This window comes from Prinia subflava, chromosome 4, assembly GCF_021018805.1.
Source record: "Prinia subflava isolate CZ2003 ecotype Zambia chromosome 4, Cam_Psub_1.2, whole genome shotgun sequence".
NCBI lineage: Eukaryota > Metazoa > Chordata > Aves > Passeriformes > Cisticolidae > Prinia > Prinia subflava.
The window spans coordinates 24,114,967-24,133,412 of NC_086250.1; the positions used below are offsets into that span (position 1 = coordinate 24,114,967).

The window sequence follows — 18,446 nt, forward strand, 5'->3', positions numbered from 1 at the left end:
TAGCTCCATGGTCTTGTCTCCTGGCTGCTCCTACCTGCAGATTTCTTGTCTGGGAGAGACCTCCCTCGTGTCTCTTGCACTGACATTTCTATGGGCACCCTAGAAGTGGGAGCTTCTCTCCCCAGGCTCAGGTGCATCCTTGTGCTGCAAGGCAGTAGTGCCACCTCGGGGCACTTTCCAGAATTGGGAGGTCTGCTAAAATACAGGACAGCGTTCACATTTTCACACTCCTGCAGTACTATCAGGTTTGTGCTACCCAGGAGAACTTCCTGAAACCTGAACTACCTGCTGTGCTTTCTCAGCTTATCAAGCTGCTTTAGGGAGTCTTCATGTCAAAACGCCCTTCCCAGGAAGCACCTTTATGGCTATTTGGTATCAACTGGTGAGGACCTGGGACAACTTGGTTTCCCTGGGAGCATAAACCTGCCTTGTGCTGAACCTGCACAGCTGTCCACAGCTGCGGCTGCTCCCTCAGCTGGGTTAGTTCTGAGAACAGGGCCACTGTGCTTCCAGTTATTTAATAATTTTCACTCCAGCCACTCCTGATACATTTGCTTGATTGCTGCTTGGATAGGCAGCAGCTGTTGTCAGGAATAAAATCTCTGTTACCAGCAGGAAAGGCCAGGATATTTTGTTGGAAGTTTAGAAGGCACGCGATTGTGAGCACTGGCTTACACTCCATCTAGAGTTGCCATTAAGGTCAAGGCTTTCCTTTTAGTTTTAAAATGTAATTTTTAAAAAGCATTAAAAAAATTAAAATACCTGTTTCCAGGTATTTTATGTGGGGCCAGTACTAGTACTTGGTCGCAAACCAGCACCACATCTGAAGAACACAGCCAAACTAACCACCAAGGGGTGACCTTGTAATCTCTTCTGTACTGTGCTGATACAGACTGTTACACAAACAGCAAACTGTGTGGTTTATCATTTGGATACCATCAATAAGCATGCAGAAGGCTGAACCAAGCAGAATGAATTTCTTCCCCAGAGCCAGGTATTTTAGGCAGTGCTACATGATCCTCCCAATATTGCCTCTGATACTCCAGAAGAACCCAGTCATGAAGTCTACTTCTTACTCTACTGCTTTTTTCCTTTTTTTTTCCTTTTGAAAGTAGCATCAAGGCAGTCAGGAAAATACTTTTTTCCCTGTTAAAACTCTGTTGGGCCTCTTCTTCAACAGCAGACAATAGACATTTCAAACTTGCAGTCTTAGATGACCAAGGATGAACAAAACCTGTGCTGACAGAACATCTTCATTCACCTCATCCAAGCTGTGTCAAGTCTCAGGAGTATGGTTTTAAATACTGTGGTACTTACAGAAGAAAAAAATTCCCAAGCTTAAGTAAGAGTATTGCCTTTGGCCAGTTCAAGCAAAGGGCAGTTGCCACCACTACTTCAGTAGCAGCACCTGGCACAAACTGCATGTACAATTTCTCATGCTCACTTCCAGGTGGGACCAGAGTGAAGATAATGACTTCTGGTCAGATGCATTGGCTGGCCAGCTGTGTAGGCACATGCATTCAGTCAGAAAAATGTGCTGTATTTCTTTTTATTGTAATAGGAAAAACCCCCACAAGTAAATCAAAACATCATTTTCTGCCTAAAGACATTATTCACATTTTTAAAATGGCACAGGAGAACCTCAGCAATACAAGACAAAATAGTAAGTGTGGGCAGAAGGGTTCTTCTCCTTTTCAGGAGTCTAGTTTCCCTGCCCCTTTGTCCATCAGCTGGCTGAAGTTCATCACCTATATACATTTGCATACACTTCTCAGTCTAGTTGGTTTTCAGCTGGGTGGCACATTGAGGGCACACTCCTGCAATTTACACATAACCATCTTTGGAGAAAATAGGTTTCCCAAGAGTCCTACAGGGTACAGGGGTCTCATTACCCAGTAAGACCAAGCAAAGAGGATTCCCTCTTACAGTTCTTCTGCCATGAACACAGGAGTAGGTCCCAAGCCCAGGAGCTCTTCGACTATTGCAAACAATATATGGCTGAGTGAAATTTTACCTTAAATTAAGAGCATTATCTCTGCAAAGGGGCTGCTCAGGAGGGGAAAAGGCAGATTGCAAAATGCAGGGGGTGAATGTCTTCCTTTTCTTTCCTGCTGCAAAAGGATGCAAAAAGTACTCAAGTAGGCAGCCAAGCAGGAACTAGGGTCAGGACATCCAAAGTGGTGGATATAAAGGGCATATCCTCATTGTGTGTGGGGAGCAGAAACCATAGCATCAGTGCTTCCATCACAGGCAGCTGTGCCTGAAGTGATAGTTTGCTGAAGGGCAAGCAAGCACAGCTGTGCTGCTTGCAGGTACCAAATGAGCATACCAGGATGTTGGGCTGCACTGTGACAGCACTAGTATACCTACTCAACTGAGGAAGCTCCAAGATCTCTTACATGATCTACAGCATTTTGTGGCACAGTCATGCGTGTATTAAGATGAAAGGCTGGTTACTCTTCACAAACATGTATGGGAAAAGACTGGAGATAACACACATACTAGGCAGGAGAAATAAACTATGGCTTAGCAAAACCAAACACCAATCCTTCCTCCAGGAGCATCAAAAGGTATTCATAACTGACTTTCACAGAACGTTTTCTGCAAACAGGACATTTGGAGGGGGAAAGATTGAAAGCTTTTGTATAAAGCTGTCTGCAGTAACTGCTACAGTTATCTCCGAGTCCAGTCCATCAAATGAAATGCCTAAGGAGAAATTGATGGCACAAGCTGAGAACAACAAGAAAAAAAAGTATCTGGGCTGCAAGGGCCACTACTGTGCACTGAGAGCAGGTAAACATGAATGGCCTGACAATACCCTATTGCCATCTGTGCACTGGCTCCACAAGATGCAGGACAGAGTATTTGACAGTGACAAAACTGCAGTTTTCCTCTATTCTAATCCCTCAAAAATACAAACCATTATAGTCCACACAGAGTAACAGTGTGAGAAATGTATCAATCTGCATTATTCTGAGAGAAAGAATCCAGCAGAGGAAAGACATTTCCTTTCGGTATGTAAGAAGTTTTCAGTGAAGGAAGTTTGAGATGCAGGACTGAACTTGCAGCAATACTTTTCACGACAAAGCACCAGACAAAGGGCTGTGCATTTGCATAGATGCTTTTTTGGCAGCATCCGGGATGTGCAATCCCCATTTACAGAGCATCAGCAATGTTCTGGGGTTTGTCTGATGTCTTTCTTATATTCCTTTCTAAATGTAACTGCTACAAAATTGGTCAGTAAGGTAGTGTATACACATGCATGGAAAGAAAATACTGTGCCTATTTTTTCATTCCCCTTGTTCTTTCCCACTGCAAGTAATTGCAAAGCTCTAAAAATCTTAAACTAGAAGATGCAGTATTGATATAATCAAAGGTTAATCTAAGGACAGAACTGCTTCAGCATATACCCCAAGAAAATTAGTTGTTCCACAGAAAAGCTTAATTTTACTCTTCCTCACTTTCTTTACATTTGGGGAGACCTAGCACTTATTTCTCTTAAAGAGAGCCCTGATGTGCTTGACTGCTTTGGAAAGGGCAGCATTATTAATGAAAGTTGGAACCCCTACTGTGTCTGCAATTGGATACTGAAGGCAGAATTGGTCCAACTGGTATTATCATGCAGTTGCCATGCTACTCCTGCCTTACTGTATCGTAACTCTGGCTTTGCAAGGAAAAAAAAACCAAGAAAACACAGTTCTTATGCATTAACAAGGTTCTGTCTATATGCTGATAAGCTTATGTGTGAGAAAAGGAAACATTTCACTTCATTTTACTTTCACGTGAAATTTGTCTCCACGACTTCTGCTCATGAAATTCTGTTCTTTCAGCTGGTTCTTTCCTGTGAATCTTTGATCTGACATTAAAAGGCTCTTGGTAACCTTTAGCCCCAGGTTACCTCCCACCACAGCAAGTCCCACTGAATTTCAGCTTCTGAGTGTGACACTGACACACATTTATCACCTTTCCCATACACCTGTGCCACTGCAAATATTCTAATCAGATAAGTTCAGCTCTTCCCCTGAGCAAATGTCAGTGAAATATGCAGTGAATATAATCCTGGGACACCTTCACTTCCTAGGCTACCAATACTTGCTCTGTTTTTAGACTTCAGCAGAGGCACTGATGAGACAAAGAGATGCAAGTCTGCAAGGGATGGCCAGGACATCCCCTTATTTACTTCAAGTTGTGTAATGGGCTGTTGAATGCTCTTGGAATGAATTTCTACTTACCAGCACAGGAGTTACGTAGAAAGTGTCAGCCTATTTGGACAAGACAGCCTTTATAAATTAGTATAATACTATTAGAAATTATGGCAATATTTTTGGTAGTATTGTCTTACATGCACCCTGATAAATTCTCTCCCCAGGAAATTTTAAAACTTATCTTGTAACTTCTTCAGAGCTAATTCTCATGAGAAATTATAAAATAGAAATCTGGTAGATTCATGTTTTAAAAGGAAGAGGCCTGGTGAGGCTGGGCACACTGGGTCACTCCTGTTAGCTCTGTCCATTATGTCTGCTGAAAGTATTTCCTCCAGGTGGCTGGATCTGGATGGAGTCCAGGAGGGGCCTTAAAGCTTGTCCAAAAGGTCTGAGAAGGTAAAGAAATATTCGTCTCAAATAGTTTACTTGATCAACAACTCCCATTTACCACTGAAGTGCACTCACTTCCTAGAGTGCAATCAAACTAACATTTTAGAAGCAAATTTGAAGAAAAGACTTCCACTACAAATAAAGCAAACTAATTTAACCTGTTAGTTTACTCTTCAATAACTAAGAAAATTAAACACAATTTTATAAGGAACTTCTGGGTCCCAACATGCCTAGATTGCTAATGTAACCAGCTCTCAGTAATTCATTCTACTTAAGTGTGCAAACAAAATCCCTGTTAGGCAACTGTAGTGTTTCACTAAGTACATCAATATTCAGGCCTGCCAAAAGAATAGCCTTTAGCTTACTTTAAAGACAATGGTTCAACACTCTGCAATCTGTAGCACCTGGCTTGTCTTTCAATAAGACTCACTCTGTTACACACCTTATCTGATTTTGAGAGATCTAAAGTGCTAAGAGTCCAGGGTAGAAGACACATGTCTCACAAATAGTGTGCTATACCACTGTTATGAGATATAAGACCTAAATGATGGAGCTGACATCATCCTACTGTGATCCTCACTAGCTGAGAGTTTAAAAAAAAATCTGAATTACCAGGCAGGAATTCTTCACTTCCTTTTTTTCATATCCTCTTTTTCCAGCCAATCCTAGCTCTAAAACGGCAGCATTTATTTTAAAATTGTATCTCCCCTGCCTCTTCACAGGCAAACTGACACCTCTGCTGCAATTATGGTGCTTAGAGAAACGACTCTTAACAGATACTTGTTGTCTAAGAGGGGAAAAAAAACCTCTTGCACTGTTTTCTGAAATTTTCCAAGCTTGTCTGGTCACTTATAAGAGACTATGTCAAAATAGCTAGTTTAAGTTAAAGGCAGAAGAACAACCTTCTTTGTCTTCTTTGGAACACCAGTACCAGTTAGCACTTATCATGCAGCGTTGCAAGTGTTGATGTAAATAAAATTGCACCCTCTCCTTAATCTTATGCTGGTTGTCAGACAGATCTATCAGAAACTGATACTGCTGGCTCTGTCAAATGTTTAAGCATTAGCATGAAGCAGCTTGAGAGAGGAGGGGCATCCATACTCACGTGGCAAGAACTTCAGATGGAAGGTCAGTGATGTAGGAAGGGATTTTTTTTCCTGTCAGAAACTGTGCCACTTCATTACTGAAGGTGTTGCAGTTATGTTCAAAGAGGTTATAAGATTCTCCTCTGTGTCACAGAAAAGAAGTTGAAACAAAAAAACCCACAGATTCAGCAATAACTCTTACAAGCAGAAAAACTTACACCCTTAATGAAGAACATCTCCTTATATTAGCACTTCCTCCCCCCACCCCAAAGAATTCTAAGGCAAATAGGTAAAATACATACATCAAATAACCCTCAAACTCAGTTGAACCAGGGTGGAAAATAACCTCTTTCTGCATTCCTGACTTTAATACAACCATTTTTGGGAGAATAGGTGAGGTCAGGTTTCTCCAATTAAAACCACAGTAGTAGTAATGAGAAATCACAGGAATTGTTGACTCTGAAAGACAGCCAGAACACTAAATATGGTGGTTTCCTATTCTTGTGAGAAGCAGGGTACACTCTTTAACAGTTAACACCTTGCTTCTACTCATGTGAAAATTGGCAGCTTTACTACAGTGACTACCTATGACTCACAGGGCAAACTGCCATTTACTGAGAGATTTCATTTTCCCTGGTGATTCTCTCAAAAGCATTTCAGGCATTATTCAATTTTACAAAAAATAGTGTGAAAGACATCCCAGAAGAATGCTTTCCCAGTGTCGAAGGTAGCTCCTTGTGTGCACTGGTGCATCAGTCCAGTCCATATTTGAAGAGTACCAAATGAAAGAGTAAGCAGACAGCTCTGTGAGCTGGATTGGTTTCATAATACTTTCCTCCATTCTGCATCTTTTTGGTATACAGGTTTTCCAGTACAACCTGTTACTTACCGGAACACAGATTCCCCCAAAGAGGAGAGGTATTCCAGAAAAATTTCTTCAGTGACTTCAGTGTTCCCCAGATCAACAACTGTGTCTGGAGGGCCAAGAAGTGTCCCTCCCTGTAAAAATGAACAGCCAGAAGATATTGTCAAATGATCAGGCTGAATTCTTTTGGAGGACTCTACTGAATAAAGCTATTATGGTTTGTCCAGGCAAAAAAGAAGGAACTTGTGGTATGTCTGTGGCTTCCCTTGTTCTGCACTCAAGAGAATGAGAAGAAACATGCAACTTCCATTTCAGCTGGTAAATTTGGCTATCTCGCCTGAAAGCTCTAAGCTATGGTAAAATTCTGCTTTAGAAGCACAGCCCATCCATTTTGCCTAAGAACAGAAAGGTCTGAGAAAATATCGTGGCTTGGGGCTTTTTTTTTCACTCTTAAAAAGTCTCCATGTAATACTTAATGATACAGAATTGGACAAGGTGCCACTCTGGCAAACCTGTTGCAAAAGGTGTTCTGGACAGATAAGACTCCACCAGAAGAAGCAACTCCCAACCTGAATTGAGTTGGGCTTAAACCCACTGTCCACACTCCCTTTACCCTCAGTACCCTGGGAAGCCATAACAAGCAGCTGGCTTCAGCATCTGTCTGAATTTAGAAGACTTTTGCTGCTTTTCTAAAAGACATAACACAAGCAATTATGATCAGGTAACCCTATTAAAAATTATCAGAAAATTAAGTTTAACTTACAGGTGGACAGCTGGAGATTCCTCCACTGCCATAGAAGAATTCATCCTTATGGACTATTATGGAGGTGTGCCTGCCACAGAGAACAAAAAAAAAAGTTGAAATAAAGGAAAAAAGTAAATAGCCTAGCACATAAATCACTGATAAATTTATGATCTCAAGGACATAATGAAGAGAATAACTGAAAGAAAACATCAATGTGTTTCTGTGAGTGGGAACAGGATCTGCTGGGACATGAATGGATATGGAAGCAATGATTATCAAGCCTACTGTAATTCTGCAAGCAGTTAGGAAAGAACAGGTTTAACTAAGAGCCCAGGCATAAGCCTCTCTCAGCTAATGGGCTGAGGGTGAGGTCAGCCCTCAGAGACAGAACTAGCCCTGCTACCACACTGACAGAGACTTCTCACTGGCTGAGAAGCTGGTCAGACACTGAAGATGGATCAGTAGAGAGGAAAATGGATGGACAAGGGTTTAGGGGTTTTCTTGCCTCTAAAAAAAAAAAAAACCAAACAAGTCCTCTTCATGCAGTATGAAAATTCTTGGTATGAATTACAGGAAATTAGGGTGGGTTTTTTGTGACTGAATGTAGATACTGCTCTTACATGACAGAAAATTTGATCCTGTAACACCTTCTTCCCACCTACTCTTTTACTGTCATGTTTAGCCATGACTGGAATTATAAGACAAATACCCTTGGGTATTTGCTTGGGACAAGGGCACCATCTTACCCTTGAAAAAGAACACAGGTGCACAAAAACACAACTACTAACAACACCCTTTTCCATAGGGTTGTCGTGGTTGGGAGGGGGAGGTAAATTTTTCCAGGGGAATGTGGGCAGGCCAATCAGTGATCAGGTTTTGTGCTGGGACTTGGATTGGCCACTCGGAGGATTGGACACGCCTCTGAGGACACAAGGGGTTAAAAGCAGGACTCCAGGGGTGTTTGGCCTTTTTTGGGTTCCAGTTTCAGCAGAGAAACATCTCCTCTCCCCTGCCCAGTTACTAGGCTGGGTGGGGGAGGGGGCCACGTGGCCGGTCTGAAGAGAACCACACTAAAGTAAGCTGGGGCCCCGGGGGAAGAAGAGAAGAGACAAGCTTTGAGTTGAGCTGGCCCCATCCAGGCTGGAGGGGTGGAAAACTGTGGAGGTGCCTTCCTTCCTCCCCCCTCTCCCAGAGAAAGTGCCCAGCTGAGTGGGAGTTGCGGAGCCTGGGAGTGCCTGAGCCTGCAGCCCCCTGCCGGGAGCCAGAAACTGTTAACTCTTTCTGAGGCAGAAAGAAACTTTTTTCTCAGACATTGATTCTCATGGGTAGTGGTTTCAGAAGAGAAAGAAAAACAGCCTGGGACCGAGATGATAAAGCACGATTAAAAGAACCCGATGGGCAGGGAATTGAAGAAGAGTGGCTTCTGAGCTGGACTTTTCTTGCATAATGTTAGCCATAGACTGAACTCAAGTCTCTTTTGAACATAAACTGCATTTTGGGGTGGATATAGCCTAGCTTGACTTGCTGCAGTGAAGTGAACAGAGAAGAGAAGGGAGAGGGTGTTGGTGGCGCCCTCTGCCCGCAGAGAAAAAAAAAAGCCCTCGGTCCCAGGGGAAAGATGGGGAGAGCTCGGCATGAAAGCATCCTTAAAAGAGCCCTGTATGCAGTTTCAGCCTATGGACAGTGGTGAGAGCACTGGACATAGGAAAGAGAAAGTGTCCCCTGGCAGACTTCTCTGGGCAGTGCTACGGGTGACATGGAAACACACAAAGAGTGGACCTGCGTTTCCTGAAGAGCAGTCTGTGGTGCAGGAGAGACTCCTCTCTACCTTGCTGAATTGAAGATTGGGGTTTTTTTGAGTGGTGATTGTTTGATTTAAAACCCAAAGGTTTGGTCTATAGAGGGTAATGTGTAAAGGGTAGAAACTGGGGGAGGAGAAGAAATGTTCTGAGAAGTTTTTATTTCTGTCTCTGTGTGTGTTTAGAGTTTTCTATCTCTGTTCTTATGTAATGTAATAAAGTTTTGTTTTTCTGTTTTTAAAGTTTAAGCCTGCTCTGCTCTGTTCCTGATCACATCCCACAGTAGTTGTTAGAGAAAAAACATATATTCATGGGTGCATTAACATCTGGCCAGTGCTAACCCATGACAAGGGTCCACTGAGCTTTGAACAGAGTGGTTTAACTAGCACCTGACTGTATGTCATCTTACTGCCAATCTGTATTCAGGAACAAAAAGTGCCTTGGTCTCTCTTCCACAACAAAATGTTCTTAAGACCTGAAGCTGCATACTGTATATGCAGTATACAGTATGTATATATATAATGTATATATAATATATATATAATATTATATAATATAATGTATAACTGCATACTGAAAATACTTCCTACACCAGTGTTTTAGTCACATTATGCAATTTAAATCTAGTCACTTACCAGATGCCATCCAGCTGTTTCCCTGTATGCAGAGAAAAGAAAAGTTATTAGCAATGTATTTTCCAGGTTTCACCCTACTTTCTGTCAATCACTTAAGAACCATGCTTATTATTTCACCATGACAGCAACACCAAAGATTTAATCCAGTGTTGCTTCCAAAAAATCCAGAATGTCTTTCAAATTAACTACTCAATCCACACTACTGTTGTACTTCTTCCTTCCTGGCAGACAGAGGTTGCAATGCCATCCTATCCTGCTGGTGCTTACCTTCCTTAGGTGGTTTTCTACAGACCAAGAAAAAACACGTTTCCTAAAATTAGAGTCTTCAATCAGGAGCAGAAGAGTTGAATTTTACAGATTTCATAACTGCAGGCAGCTGGCCAGCAGAGTGTATTCAGTTGTCTTTTTCAGTAACTGATGAGAGATCTGACAAACATATGACCAATGATGGTAGCCTCTGTAATGTATTCCACAATTTCCTCCTTTCCCTCCCTCCCCCACCCTTAAAAACTAGTTTGAGTGGAAATTGAGATAGAAAAGTACAGCACTGAAATTTATACAAGTTCTAAAGCTCTGTGTTTTGTAAAACACAGCAGCAAAGACTTGCTTCAGGTACCACTACACTGATAATTGTGTCTCAGAGAAAAGGTCCCTTTTAAAGTATGTTTCCAGTTCCCTAGAAGCAGGAGGCCTAAACCTCTCTGTTGTTCATGGTGGCATCTCAGGATTAAACCTCTTTCTAAAAGGTCACCAGCTTTTACTGATCTAGGCTCAATTATTTTATCTATCATAACCTAAAGGCTTGGTCCCTGGCACCCTCCTTTTGGGAGCTTGTAGGGAGCCAGTGCATGCTGTGGGAGATGTGCTATAACTTTATTTCCTGAACAAGATGCATAACTCCCAAAAAGCAGATTTAGAACAGAAAAACTGCGTGCATTTGGTATTCCCTTGAACCCAAGCACTAGACTGAGTACTCCTCTGCCACAAGAAAAAGTAATCTCTGACACATTTTTTTTCCACACAAATCTGAAGCAAGATAGGTACCTGCTTCAGATGAGGGTCGTGGAAGAGTAGAGGCGGGGGAAAAGCTGTTGTAACAACAGAGACATCAGCTGAAGCGAGCACATGTAGTTTTGAAGCAGGTGGACTGATCTGTCACTCCCATGGATCACAGCCAGGCAGCAACTACATTCCCTGTCAACCCATTGCACAGAAATGTAGGCTTGGAGTAGGATGAAGGCCAAAACAGAGTGGCAATAATGACAGAAGCAGAACAGTGTGTTGCAGTACTTAGAAGCATCTGCTGGCCCTTTAGCATGTCCCACTGCTGTACTTCGTGATCCTTTGGCCCTTGTTCCGCATTTTCCCCATGAGAGGTTTCACCTCGCATTTTAGAGCTGCCAGCACCCATTTGGCCCTGCAGGATCCGCACCACAGGTAGCACTGGCCTCTGGTTGGCTCTACCCTTTGGCTTTGCCCAATTAGCGTTCTGTCTATCAACAAATTAAATTACACATTTGCTCATGATAAATAACTTTTTCCCTAGAAGCTTGAACTTTATCCTTCAGATCAGAGAAACAAACCATTTCAAAGGCAGCGTGTACTAAAGTTGTGCCTGTTCTTTGCATGCTAAATTGAAAGAGAACATCTTAGTATTTACCTTTACATACACCTGCAGCAAACAATTATCAAAAAACTTTCCAGAGAGTTGCCACTTTGTATCTAGATTCTGTATGCAAGTGATAGAGCTACAGTACATATTGACAATGCCACATGTGCTGCCAGGACCTGCTCATGCAATTACAACACCTACCTGAAAAGATCACTGCAGCAAAGGCTACACAATGGGCTGCTCTAGCAAGGTTGCAGTCTGCAGCTCAAGGGAGGTGACTCTGTCCTCCAGTTTGACACTTGTGAGACCACATCTAGAGTGCTGTGTCCACTCTTAGATCCCCACAGTACAAAAAACACTGACATACCAGGCTAGAGCACTTACTGTACTGAAAAAGAACTGAGAAAACTGGTGTTCATCTTCAAGAAGAGAAAGGCATGAGTCTGTATTTCTACAAGTACCCAAAAGGTATGGATAAAAGGAGACCCTTGCTCTACTCAGATATGCACAGTGAAAGGCAACAGGTGTTAGCTGGAAAATGGGAAATTCACAACTCAGTAGGAAGCAGGGAAAACATTTATCATGAAGGTGGTCAAACACTGGGGCAGGAGTCCAGAAAACATATGGGATTTCCATCCTTTAAGATACTTAGAACTCTGCTGTCCAGGGCCCTGAAGATTTTGCTCGTGTTGGCTCTACCTGAAGCAGGACTTCTAGAGGTCCCTACTTACCAAAGTAATTTTCTGATTGTATGTACAAAACCCAAGCAAGAATTCAGGAACTGGACTTTGCTTTGGACTGCAGTCCAATCTTTGCTGCTACACATGAAGTTTGTAGCAGTCCAAAGGCAGCAACTGCCAGGGCAATAACAGAACAGCTTTTGGCAAGAGAAGCTGCCTATCTTCACAAGGCAGGTCTGTCTGTGGCTGCTTAGCTCAATCAGTTTGTGCCAACATTGATTTGAAAATCCTAATGAAGCTGGAGACCCACTATTTTTCCTTGGCTCCTAGAAGTCATTAACCAAGCTGGCATTGTGGAAAACACACACTAGATCTGCAGCAGTGCTGACAATAAGGCATCATTGGTAGCTCTCCAGCCTGCTGCAGACAAAATACAATCCCTTTCTTCCACTGGTGGACTGTGTTTGGTCAGGGACAGTGCAAGTGTCTTCAATCACAACACTGCTGGGGGAATCCCACGCCTGTTATTGGCCACATATGCATCACCCAGAGCCATACAAGACTGAGAATTTCTGGCAAGCTGCTGCAGTACCCCAGGCTTCACAGCTCGCTGTTGTCCTTTCAAACTGAGCCACAGAGGAATAAATCAATGGCCACCAGTTTCTGAGGAACTCAGGCAGCTGCCTCTCCTGCTGCTCAGCAAGAATCTCAGTGTTGTTTGTCTGTCATGCAAGAGGTTACGTACAGACCTTCACAGACACAATCATCTTCCTCCTGAAGTTTTGCCTCTGATGGGGATCCTCCTCTATGACTCCTCTTGCCCTTTCTCCAAGTCTCAGACACTGCACAGAACAGGTGACAGCTCAACACCACTGCCACCCCTGATAAGCTCAGGCAGAGCAGTCAGGGCAGCCAGCACTAAGGAGTTTTGCTTTTTGCTCAACATTGCCCGCCATACACAAAATATTTTGCCCAGAGTCTCTGAAGGCTTGATATACATAACAGCCCCAACAGCATGACCAAGTAAGACTACAGCATTGCTGTGAGTGCTAAGACACAAGCTGTATCTAGGCCTTGCAGCAACACTTTCCAATAAAGCTGCTTCTGGCAGCACTGTCCAGCTTAAAAACCAGGAACTCAAGCTTGCCATGAACCTCCCCAAATAATCCTACAGTGCAATAGAGCTCACATCCCATAGTCAATTGAGTGGACTGTAAGAAGCGATTGCAAACACTATCCAGGATACTGGCAGATGTTTCCTGTTCTTGCCACAACACTCCAAACTCCTGTGGTCACTGCAATGTGGGTAGAACTGTGTGCTGGTATTACCACCAAAACCAAGCCATTTACTCATAACCTGAGGCTGTCCATTACTATATAGAGAAGTCTGATTCTCCTGTAATTTCCATCAGAGCTGCAGAAGTCTTTGCAGCATTAAATTGCAGGCATTTCCCTTCACTCAATACCTACAGTGAAGCTAATCCAAAAGATGCACATGCTCATAATGCAGAACAGGAATGTTCTGATGGGATGATGCTCTTTGAGCACTTACTGTACCTGAAGGGAGGGTATCAAGAGGATGCATCCAAGCTCTTCTCAGTGGTGACCAGCAACAGGACAAGAGGCAATGAGCAGAAACTGAGGCACAGGAAGAGCCATCTGAACACGAGAACTTCTTTACTGTATAGGTGACGACACACTGCCCAGAGAGGTTGTAGAGTTTCTCTCACTGAAGATATTCAAGAACTATCTGGACACAATCCTGTGCAATGTGCCTGGGATGACCCTGCTTGCGCAGGAAGACTGGACCAAATAACCCACCGTGGTCCGTTCAAATCTTACCTCTTTTGTGATTCTGTTACACAGGTAAAATAGGGAAACAGTAAGATGGTTTTTTACTTCCATGCTGAGATTTGTGTGGAAGGCCAAGCACAAGGGAGATTAGATGCTCACCAATCTTTTTTATCATCACAGTAATTTATTAATCTTGAGGGCCTAACAATGTTGATTATTCCTGTGTATTTTAAATATCAAATGAAAGTGGTAAATGTATATTAATCCAAATTATTACTGAATAATACTGAAGGCCAGAAGAGTTCTGAGATACGAGAGAAGGAACTGTCTCTGCAGATAGGCACTTAGTTTACCCCATTCAGAGTTTAGGCCATCCGACCCTCAGTGCAAGATCTACATCTGCTTTTGAGCTGTAAAGAGATAATAGGAAACTCAGTATCTTTAACAATATATCTGTGCTCTGCAATGGATATGCAAGCCCCAGAAGACCCTAAAAGACAAAAAAAAAAAAAAAACAACACAGTGAACTGGTCTCCTGTGGAATCGGAAGTAATACAATTTGGTCAACCAACATGGGTGTTTCTAGCAGTGCATTGCTTTGCATATTGTTGTAATTTCTCTAGAACAATCCATTAAGATTCCTGCCTTTTTAGAATTGAAAATTAATTAGGCAAACACTTAGTAAAGCACTTTCTTCTATGTGCTACCCAGGGTGCTCAACCAAAGCAAAAAAACCCCCAAACCTAATGGAGAGAGAGGAGCCTGCTTCAGTTCGCTTCTCCTTATGGTGCCTAGAGAGACCCAGAAGGCTGTACTGGGGGAGGGTAAAGCACGTGATTTTCATGAAATCCCCAGCAAATCCTGGGAGCAAAGCTGATAGAATATCATGCAGAAGCAATTAAAAACTGTTCAGAACAGATGGAGAAGAAGCAGAGAAATGTGTTGGCCTGGGAAAATGGAACCAAGCAGAAGGCACTTTCTTTCAGCAGTTACCTTTCACTCCAATTCCCTCTAGGCTATTAAATCCCTACAGCTGAATGCACCACTTAAAAATTTCAACCAAAACATACTCCCAGTCCACTCAACATTAATTTATACTACACTGAGCTAAAACTGCTATGGTTAACCAAGCTCCCAGCTCACTCTGTGAGTCACAAAAGCAATAACCTCAGCTACAGGACAGGAGAACTTTGAGAGCTGCTTGACATTTTTCTTTAAGCCTACGATGCAATAGGATTTTAATCTTCCTTAAAGACTTCTCTGCCTTTGGACATCTATTTCAAAATCAGCACTGCAAGATGAACTATTCTCTTTTTATGCCCCACAGAATCAGGTGGATTAGGTTGTCTGTCTTGGCAACAGAAATCTTACTGCATTCAGGTCAACATTTCTTGTTATTATATCACGTAGTTAAACAAACAAATGTAGTCACAGACAGAGTGGGGGAGAGAGGACTAACAGGTATTGAGTATAGTACCTATACTAGTATAGTACCTATACTGGTAGGTATTGAGAAGATGCAATGTCAAGCAACACAAAAATTAAATGTTCTGCTTCTGATATCAAAGGCAATTGAACTACAATTTTTGGTCATGTATACTTCAGAATAGAAATATTCACTAAATTACAGGAAGATTACAGAAAAGTAAGAAGAATAAAAGCAGTCTGGGCAGAAAAAGAGTAAACTTGCCAAGAAAAACAAAGACTGCCCAAGGGACAAGACTAAGTAACTCTAAAGCCTGCTATGAACTGTGCTAAACATCTCTCCTTCCAGATTCATCATTAAGCAACAACAGAGAGAACTGATACAGAAAAAGTGACTATAACATTTAGTTGTGAGAGCTGATCCCTGAAGGCTGTGCTGACAATAGTCCACAATACCTCTGGACCCTATAAGCATAACAGAAGACACAGTGCAGTGATACCCTTGCAGCAGTCAGTCTTGTATGAGAGGATTCATCCCCCTCTGGCAAGAGGACCTGAGCCGCTGTTTCCAAGCCTGACAGAAATTGATTTTTGCACAATCAATTACCGTATTTATTTTTTTTCTTTCTAAAACAATGTATTTCAATTTAGGCAATATTACAGAATTATCACTCAAAGCAAAAGCATTGTTTCAAATCTGCCATTGATGAAAAGAATACTGTAAATAGAGATGCCAAGTGTAAATCTTTTAAGAAATGCCTTCCTCTTTAATTTCTGTGACTTTCTCCAATGACCTACAGTTTATGAACATCACGAAGGTAAGAATTGATATTGACCATCTAATAGTTGATATACAGAGAAATAGCAGGAGGTTTTTTGTTATTCTTCAAGGAAAAAAAGGTCTATGCATGCGGTAAGAAGAGTATTCTCTCAATCACTTGGCTCTTGGAGAGGTTTCCAAAATCATCTGGAACAGAGCTGAGTGTGAATGCACAGAAGAAACAACTTGAAGGAAAGAAGAAAGAAAAAAAGAAAGATTTGTTTTATGGACAATCATGTCACTGGATCCACACAATCTCTGAAGTTCTGCAGTCTGTGTTGCCACTGTGATCACACAGGCCCAGCTGGTCCCATTCCATGAATACACCTGAACTCAGTTACCAGACAGTACTAGTAAGTACCACTTCCCCTACTACCCAGAAGTGTTCAGGTTTTTAAACTTTCCTTTTCACTGCTCAGACTCCCAGAAATTTACAAGCACAAAGTTTTCAAGTTGTTTGAATAGATTAGAAAGCACCAAAAATGAAGTCATGCACTATGTGTTTTTATGTGGAAATTCAGAAAGCTGCAGGATCTCAAGACTGACTTTGTAGGTAAGAAGGGAGCTAAAAAGCCTTTGCTTGATCTATATGAAGATTGGCATGGAGCTAATGATAGTGGCAACTTATCTCTATTACAGTCTTTGCTTAGACCAACACTTTGAAATAAGAGTGGTTACATTCTACTCAACTCAAACAGAGATAAATCATGCACCCATGTAATCTCAAGATTTATAACTCTTAGCACATAACAAAACATGGCTATTTCACCTGACAGGTGAACAGCTAAGTCTCTAAAGGCTACAACAGAAGCAACTATGACTACATAAAAAGTTTTGAGGTTATCCAGTGCAGGAAACACACATTTCCCAAAGTGGTTGCCACTCTCTGGCTAACAGAGCACAACACACATGATCTCTGTACTATTTTCTTCTCAACTTTGCAAACCCATCGTTGACCTGCATGAAACCTCATGCTAAGAATTGTTTGGGCTTTCATTTTAAGCTTGCTGGAAATCACAGATCTCCTCATAGGGCAGATGAGTAAAGTGAATGCCAACAAAGATTACACAGAGCCATCTGTTCAGACACTGAGCCTGTTGAGAATTGTCATCCCCCACACACTGCTGGTCTGACACGGGCCAGAATCTACTTGTAACGGGTATAAAACACTTTCTCGTTGCGTTCCAGATTCATGTTTCCAAAACTTAAAGCAAAACCTATTGCCTTTCCATCCTAAGTTACAAATTCGGTTGGAAACGCAGACAATCTCGACGAGACATACAGCAGACTCCTACAAACTCTGTAAAGGAGAGGGCTGATAGCTGCACATCACCAGCCCAGCCCGGCCTCGCCACAATATGGAGCCGTTCGAACTCACTAGCCTTGTAAACAGCAGGCGCCTTTCTTCAGCTCAGCCTTCCTGCTGCGGCGCCACAGCAGCCGGGGAGTCGGAGCTGAGCTGTCCCTACCTTCAGCGGCCGAAGAACACTTTTAATATGCCGTTAGTAAATACCACCCGCACAGCGGCAACGGGCTGATGGCGGAGAAGAGGATGGACCCAGACCAGCCGAATCTGCCGCACTGACAAAGCTCATCCCGAAGACAGCGGAGACAAGAATCCTGCAACTAACTAAAAGAAACCTCGCTGTGTTCCCAAGCACCGGGTCCTCGGGCCGGCCCCGCACATCCCAAGCCGTGCTGAGCCCACTGGACACCGCCGCCGCCCGGTGCGCCCTCAGGGAGCCTTCCCCGGCGGGCCGATCCCTCAGGAGAACGATACCGGGAGGAGATCGCCACCCTCGGGGCAGGAGGCGGCGACTTCGGCCTCGTTTCCCGGCGCGGCAAAGCCGCGCCGTAGCGGTCGGTGCCGGAACGCGAGGCCTCGGAAGGCGGCGGCCGGGGCGGCCCCGGTGTCCCCGCCGTGCTCTTACCCAGCATGAGGGGGCTGAGGCGCCGGGCCATGCCCTTGGACAGGTCGTACACATAGAGTTTCACGGGGTGCAGCGCCAGCGGCTCCTCCATAGGGGTGTAGGCGCGGCCGCCAGGCGGCAGCCGGAGCCCTTGCAGACAAGGCTGAACGGCCCTTCCCTCCGGGAGACGGAGGGGAACGGGAGGAAAGGGGGGCCCCGGTGCCGGTCCCCGGCGCAGCGGCACCAGCCGTGAGGTGACAGACGGGAAAGACAGGGTGACGCTGCTTGGCGCATACACGGCCGACCTGCGCCCGCCGGACCGCCCCGTCGGTGCGTGACAGCGCCAGGGGACGGAACTACAGGCGGGGGGCGGGGACGGACAAGTCCCGCAGTCATTGGCTGAGGCTCGGAGCCGCGCCGTGAGAAGATCTCGCCCTTCGCTACTCCACTGAAGCCAGTCCGCGCGGAGGGGCGCGACAGT

General features: G+C 43.6%; 1 protein-coding gene across 2 annotated transcripts; it reads right to left on the reverse strand.

Annotated features, from left to right (window-relative positions):
• Positions 1-1,533: 1,533 nt before the first annotated feature.
• DESI1 (desumoylating isopeptidase 1) lies at positions 1,534-18,320 on the reverse strand. Of its 2 annotated transcripts, none has more exons than XM_063396053.1 (6): positions 17,987-18,320; positions 9,725-9,746; positions 7,309-7,378; positions 6,570-6,679; positions 5,701-5,823; positions 1,534-4,593 (listed from the first exon to the last, which is right to left on the reverse strand). In XM_063396053.1, the coding sequence occupies exons 1-6, from the start codon at positions 18,075-18,077 to the stop codon at positions 4,500-4,502; spliced, it is 510 nt and encodes a 169-aa protein (XP_063252123.1). In that variant the 5' UTR covers positions 18,078-18,320; the 3' UTR covers positions 1,534-4,499. The 2 variants fall into 2 exon arrangements, with proteins under 2 accessions (XP_063252123.1, XP_063252122.1); XM_063396052.1 differs by lacking the exon at positions 17,987-18,320 and adding an exon at positions 17,697-17,813.
• Between the last annotated feature and the right edge of the window lie 126 nt (positions 18,321-18,446).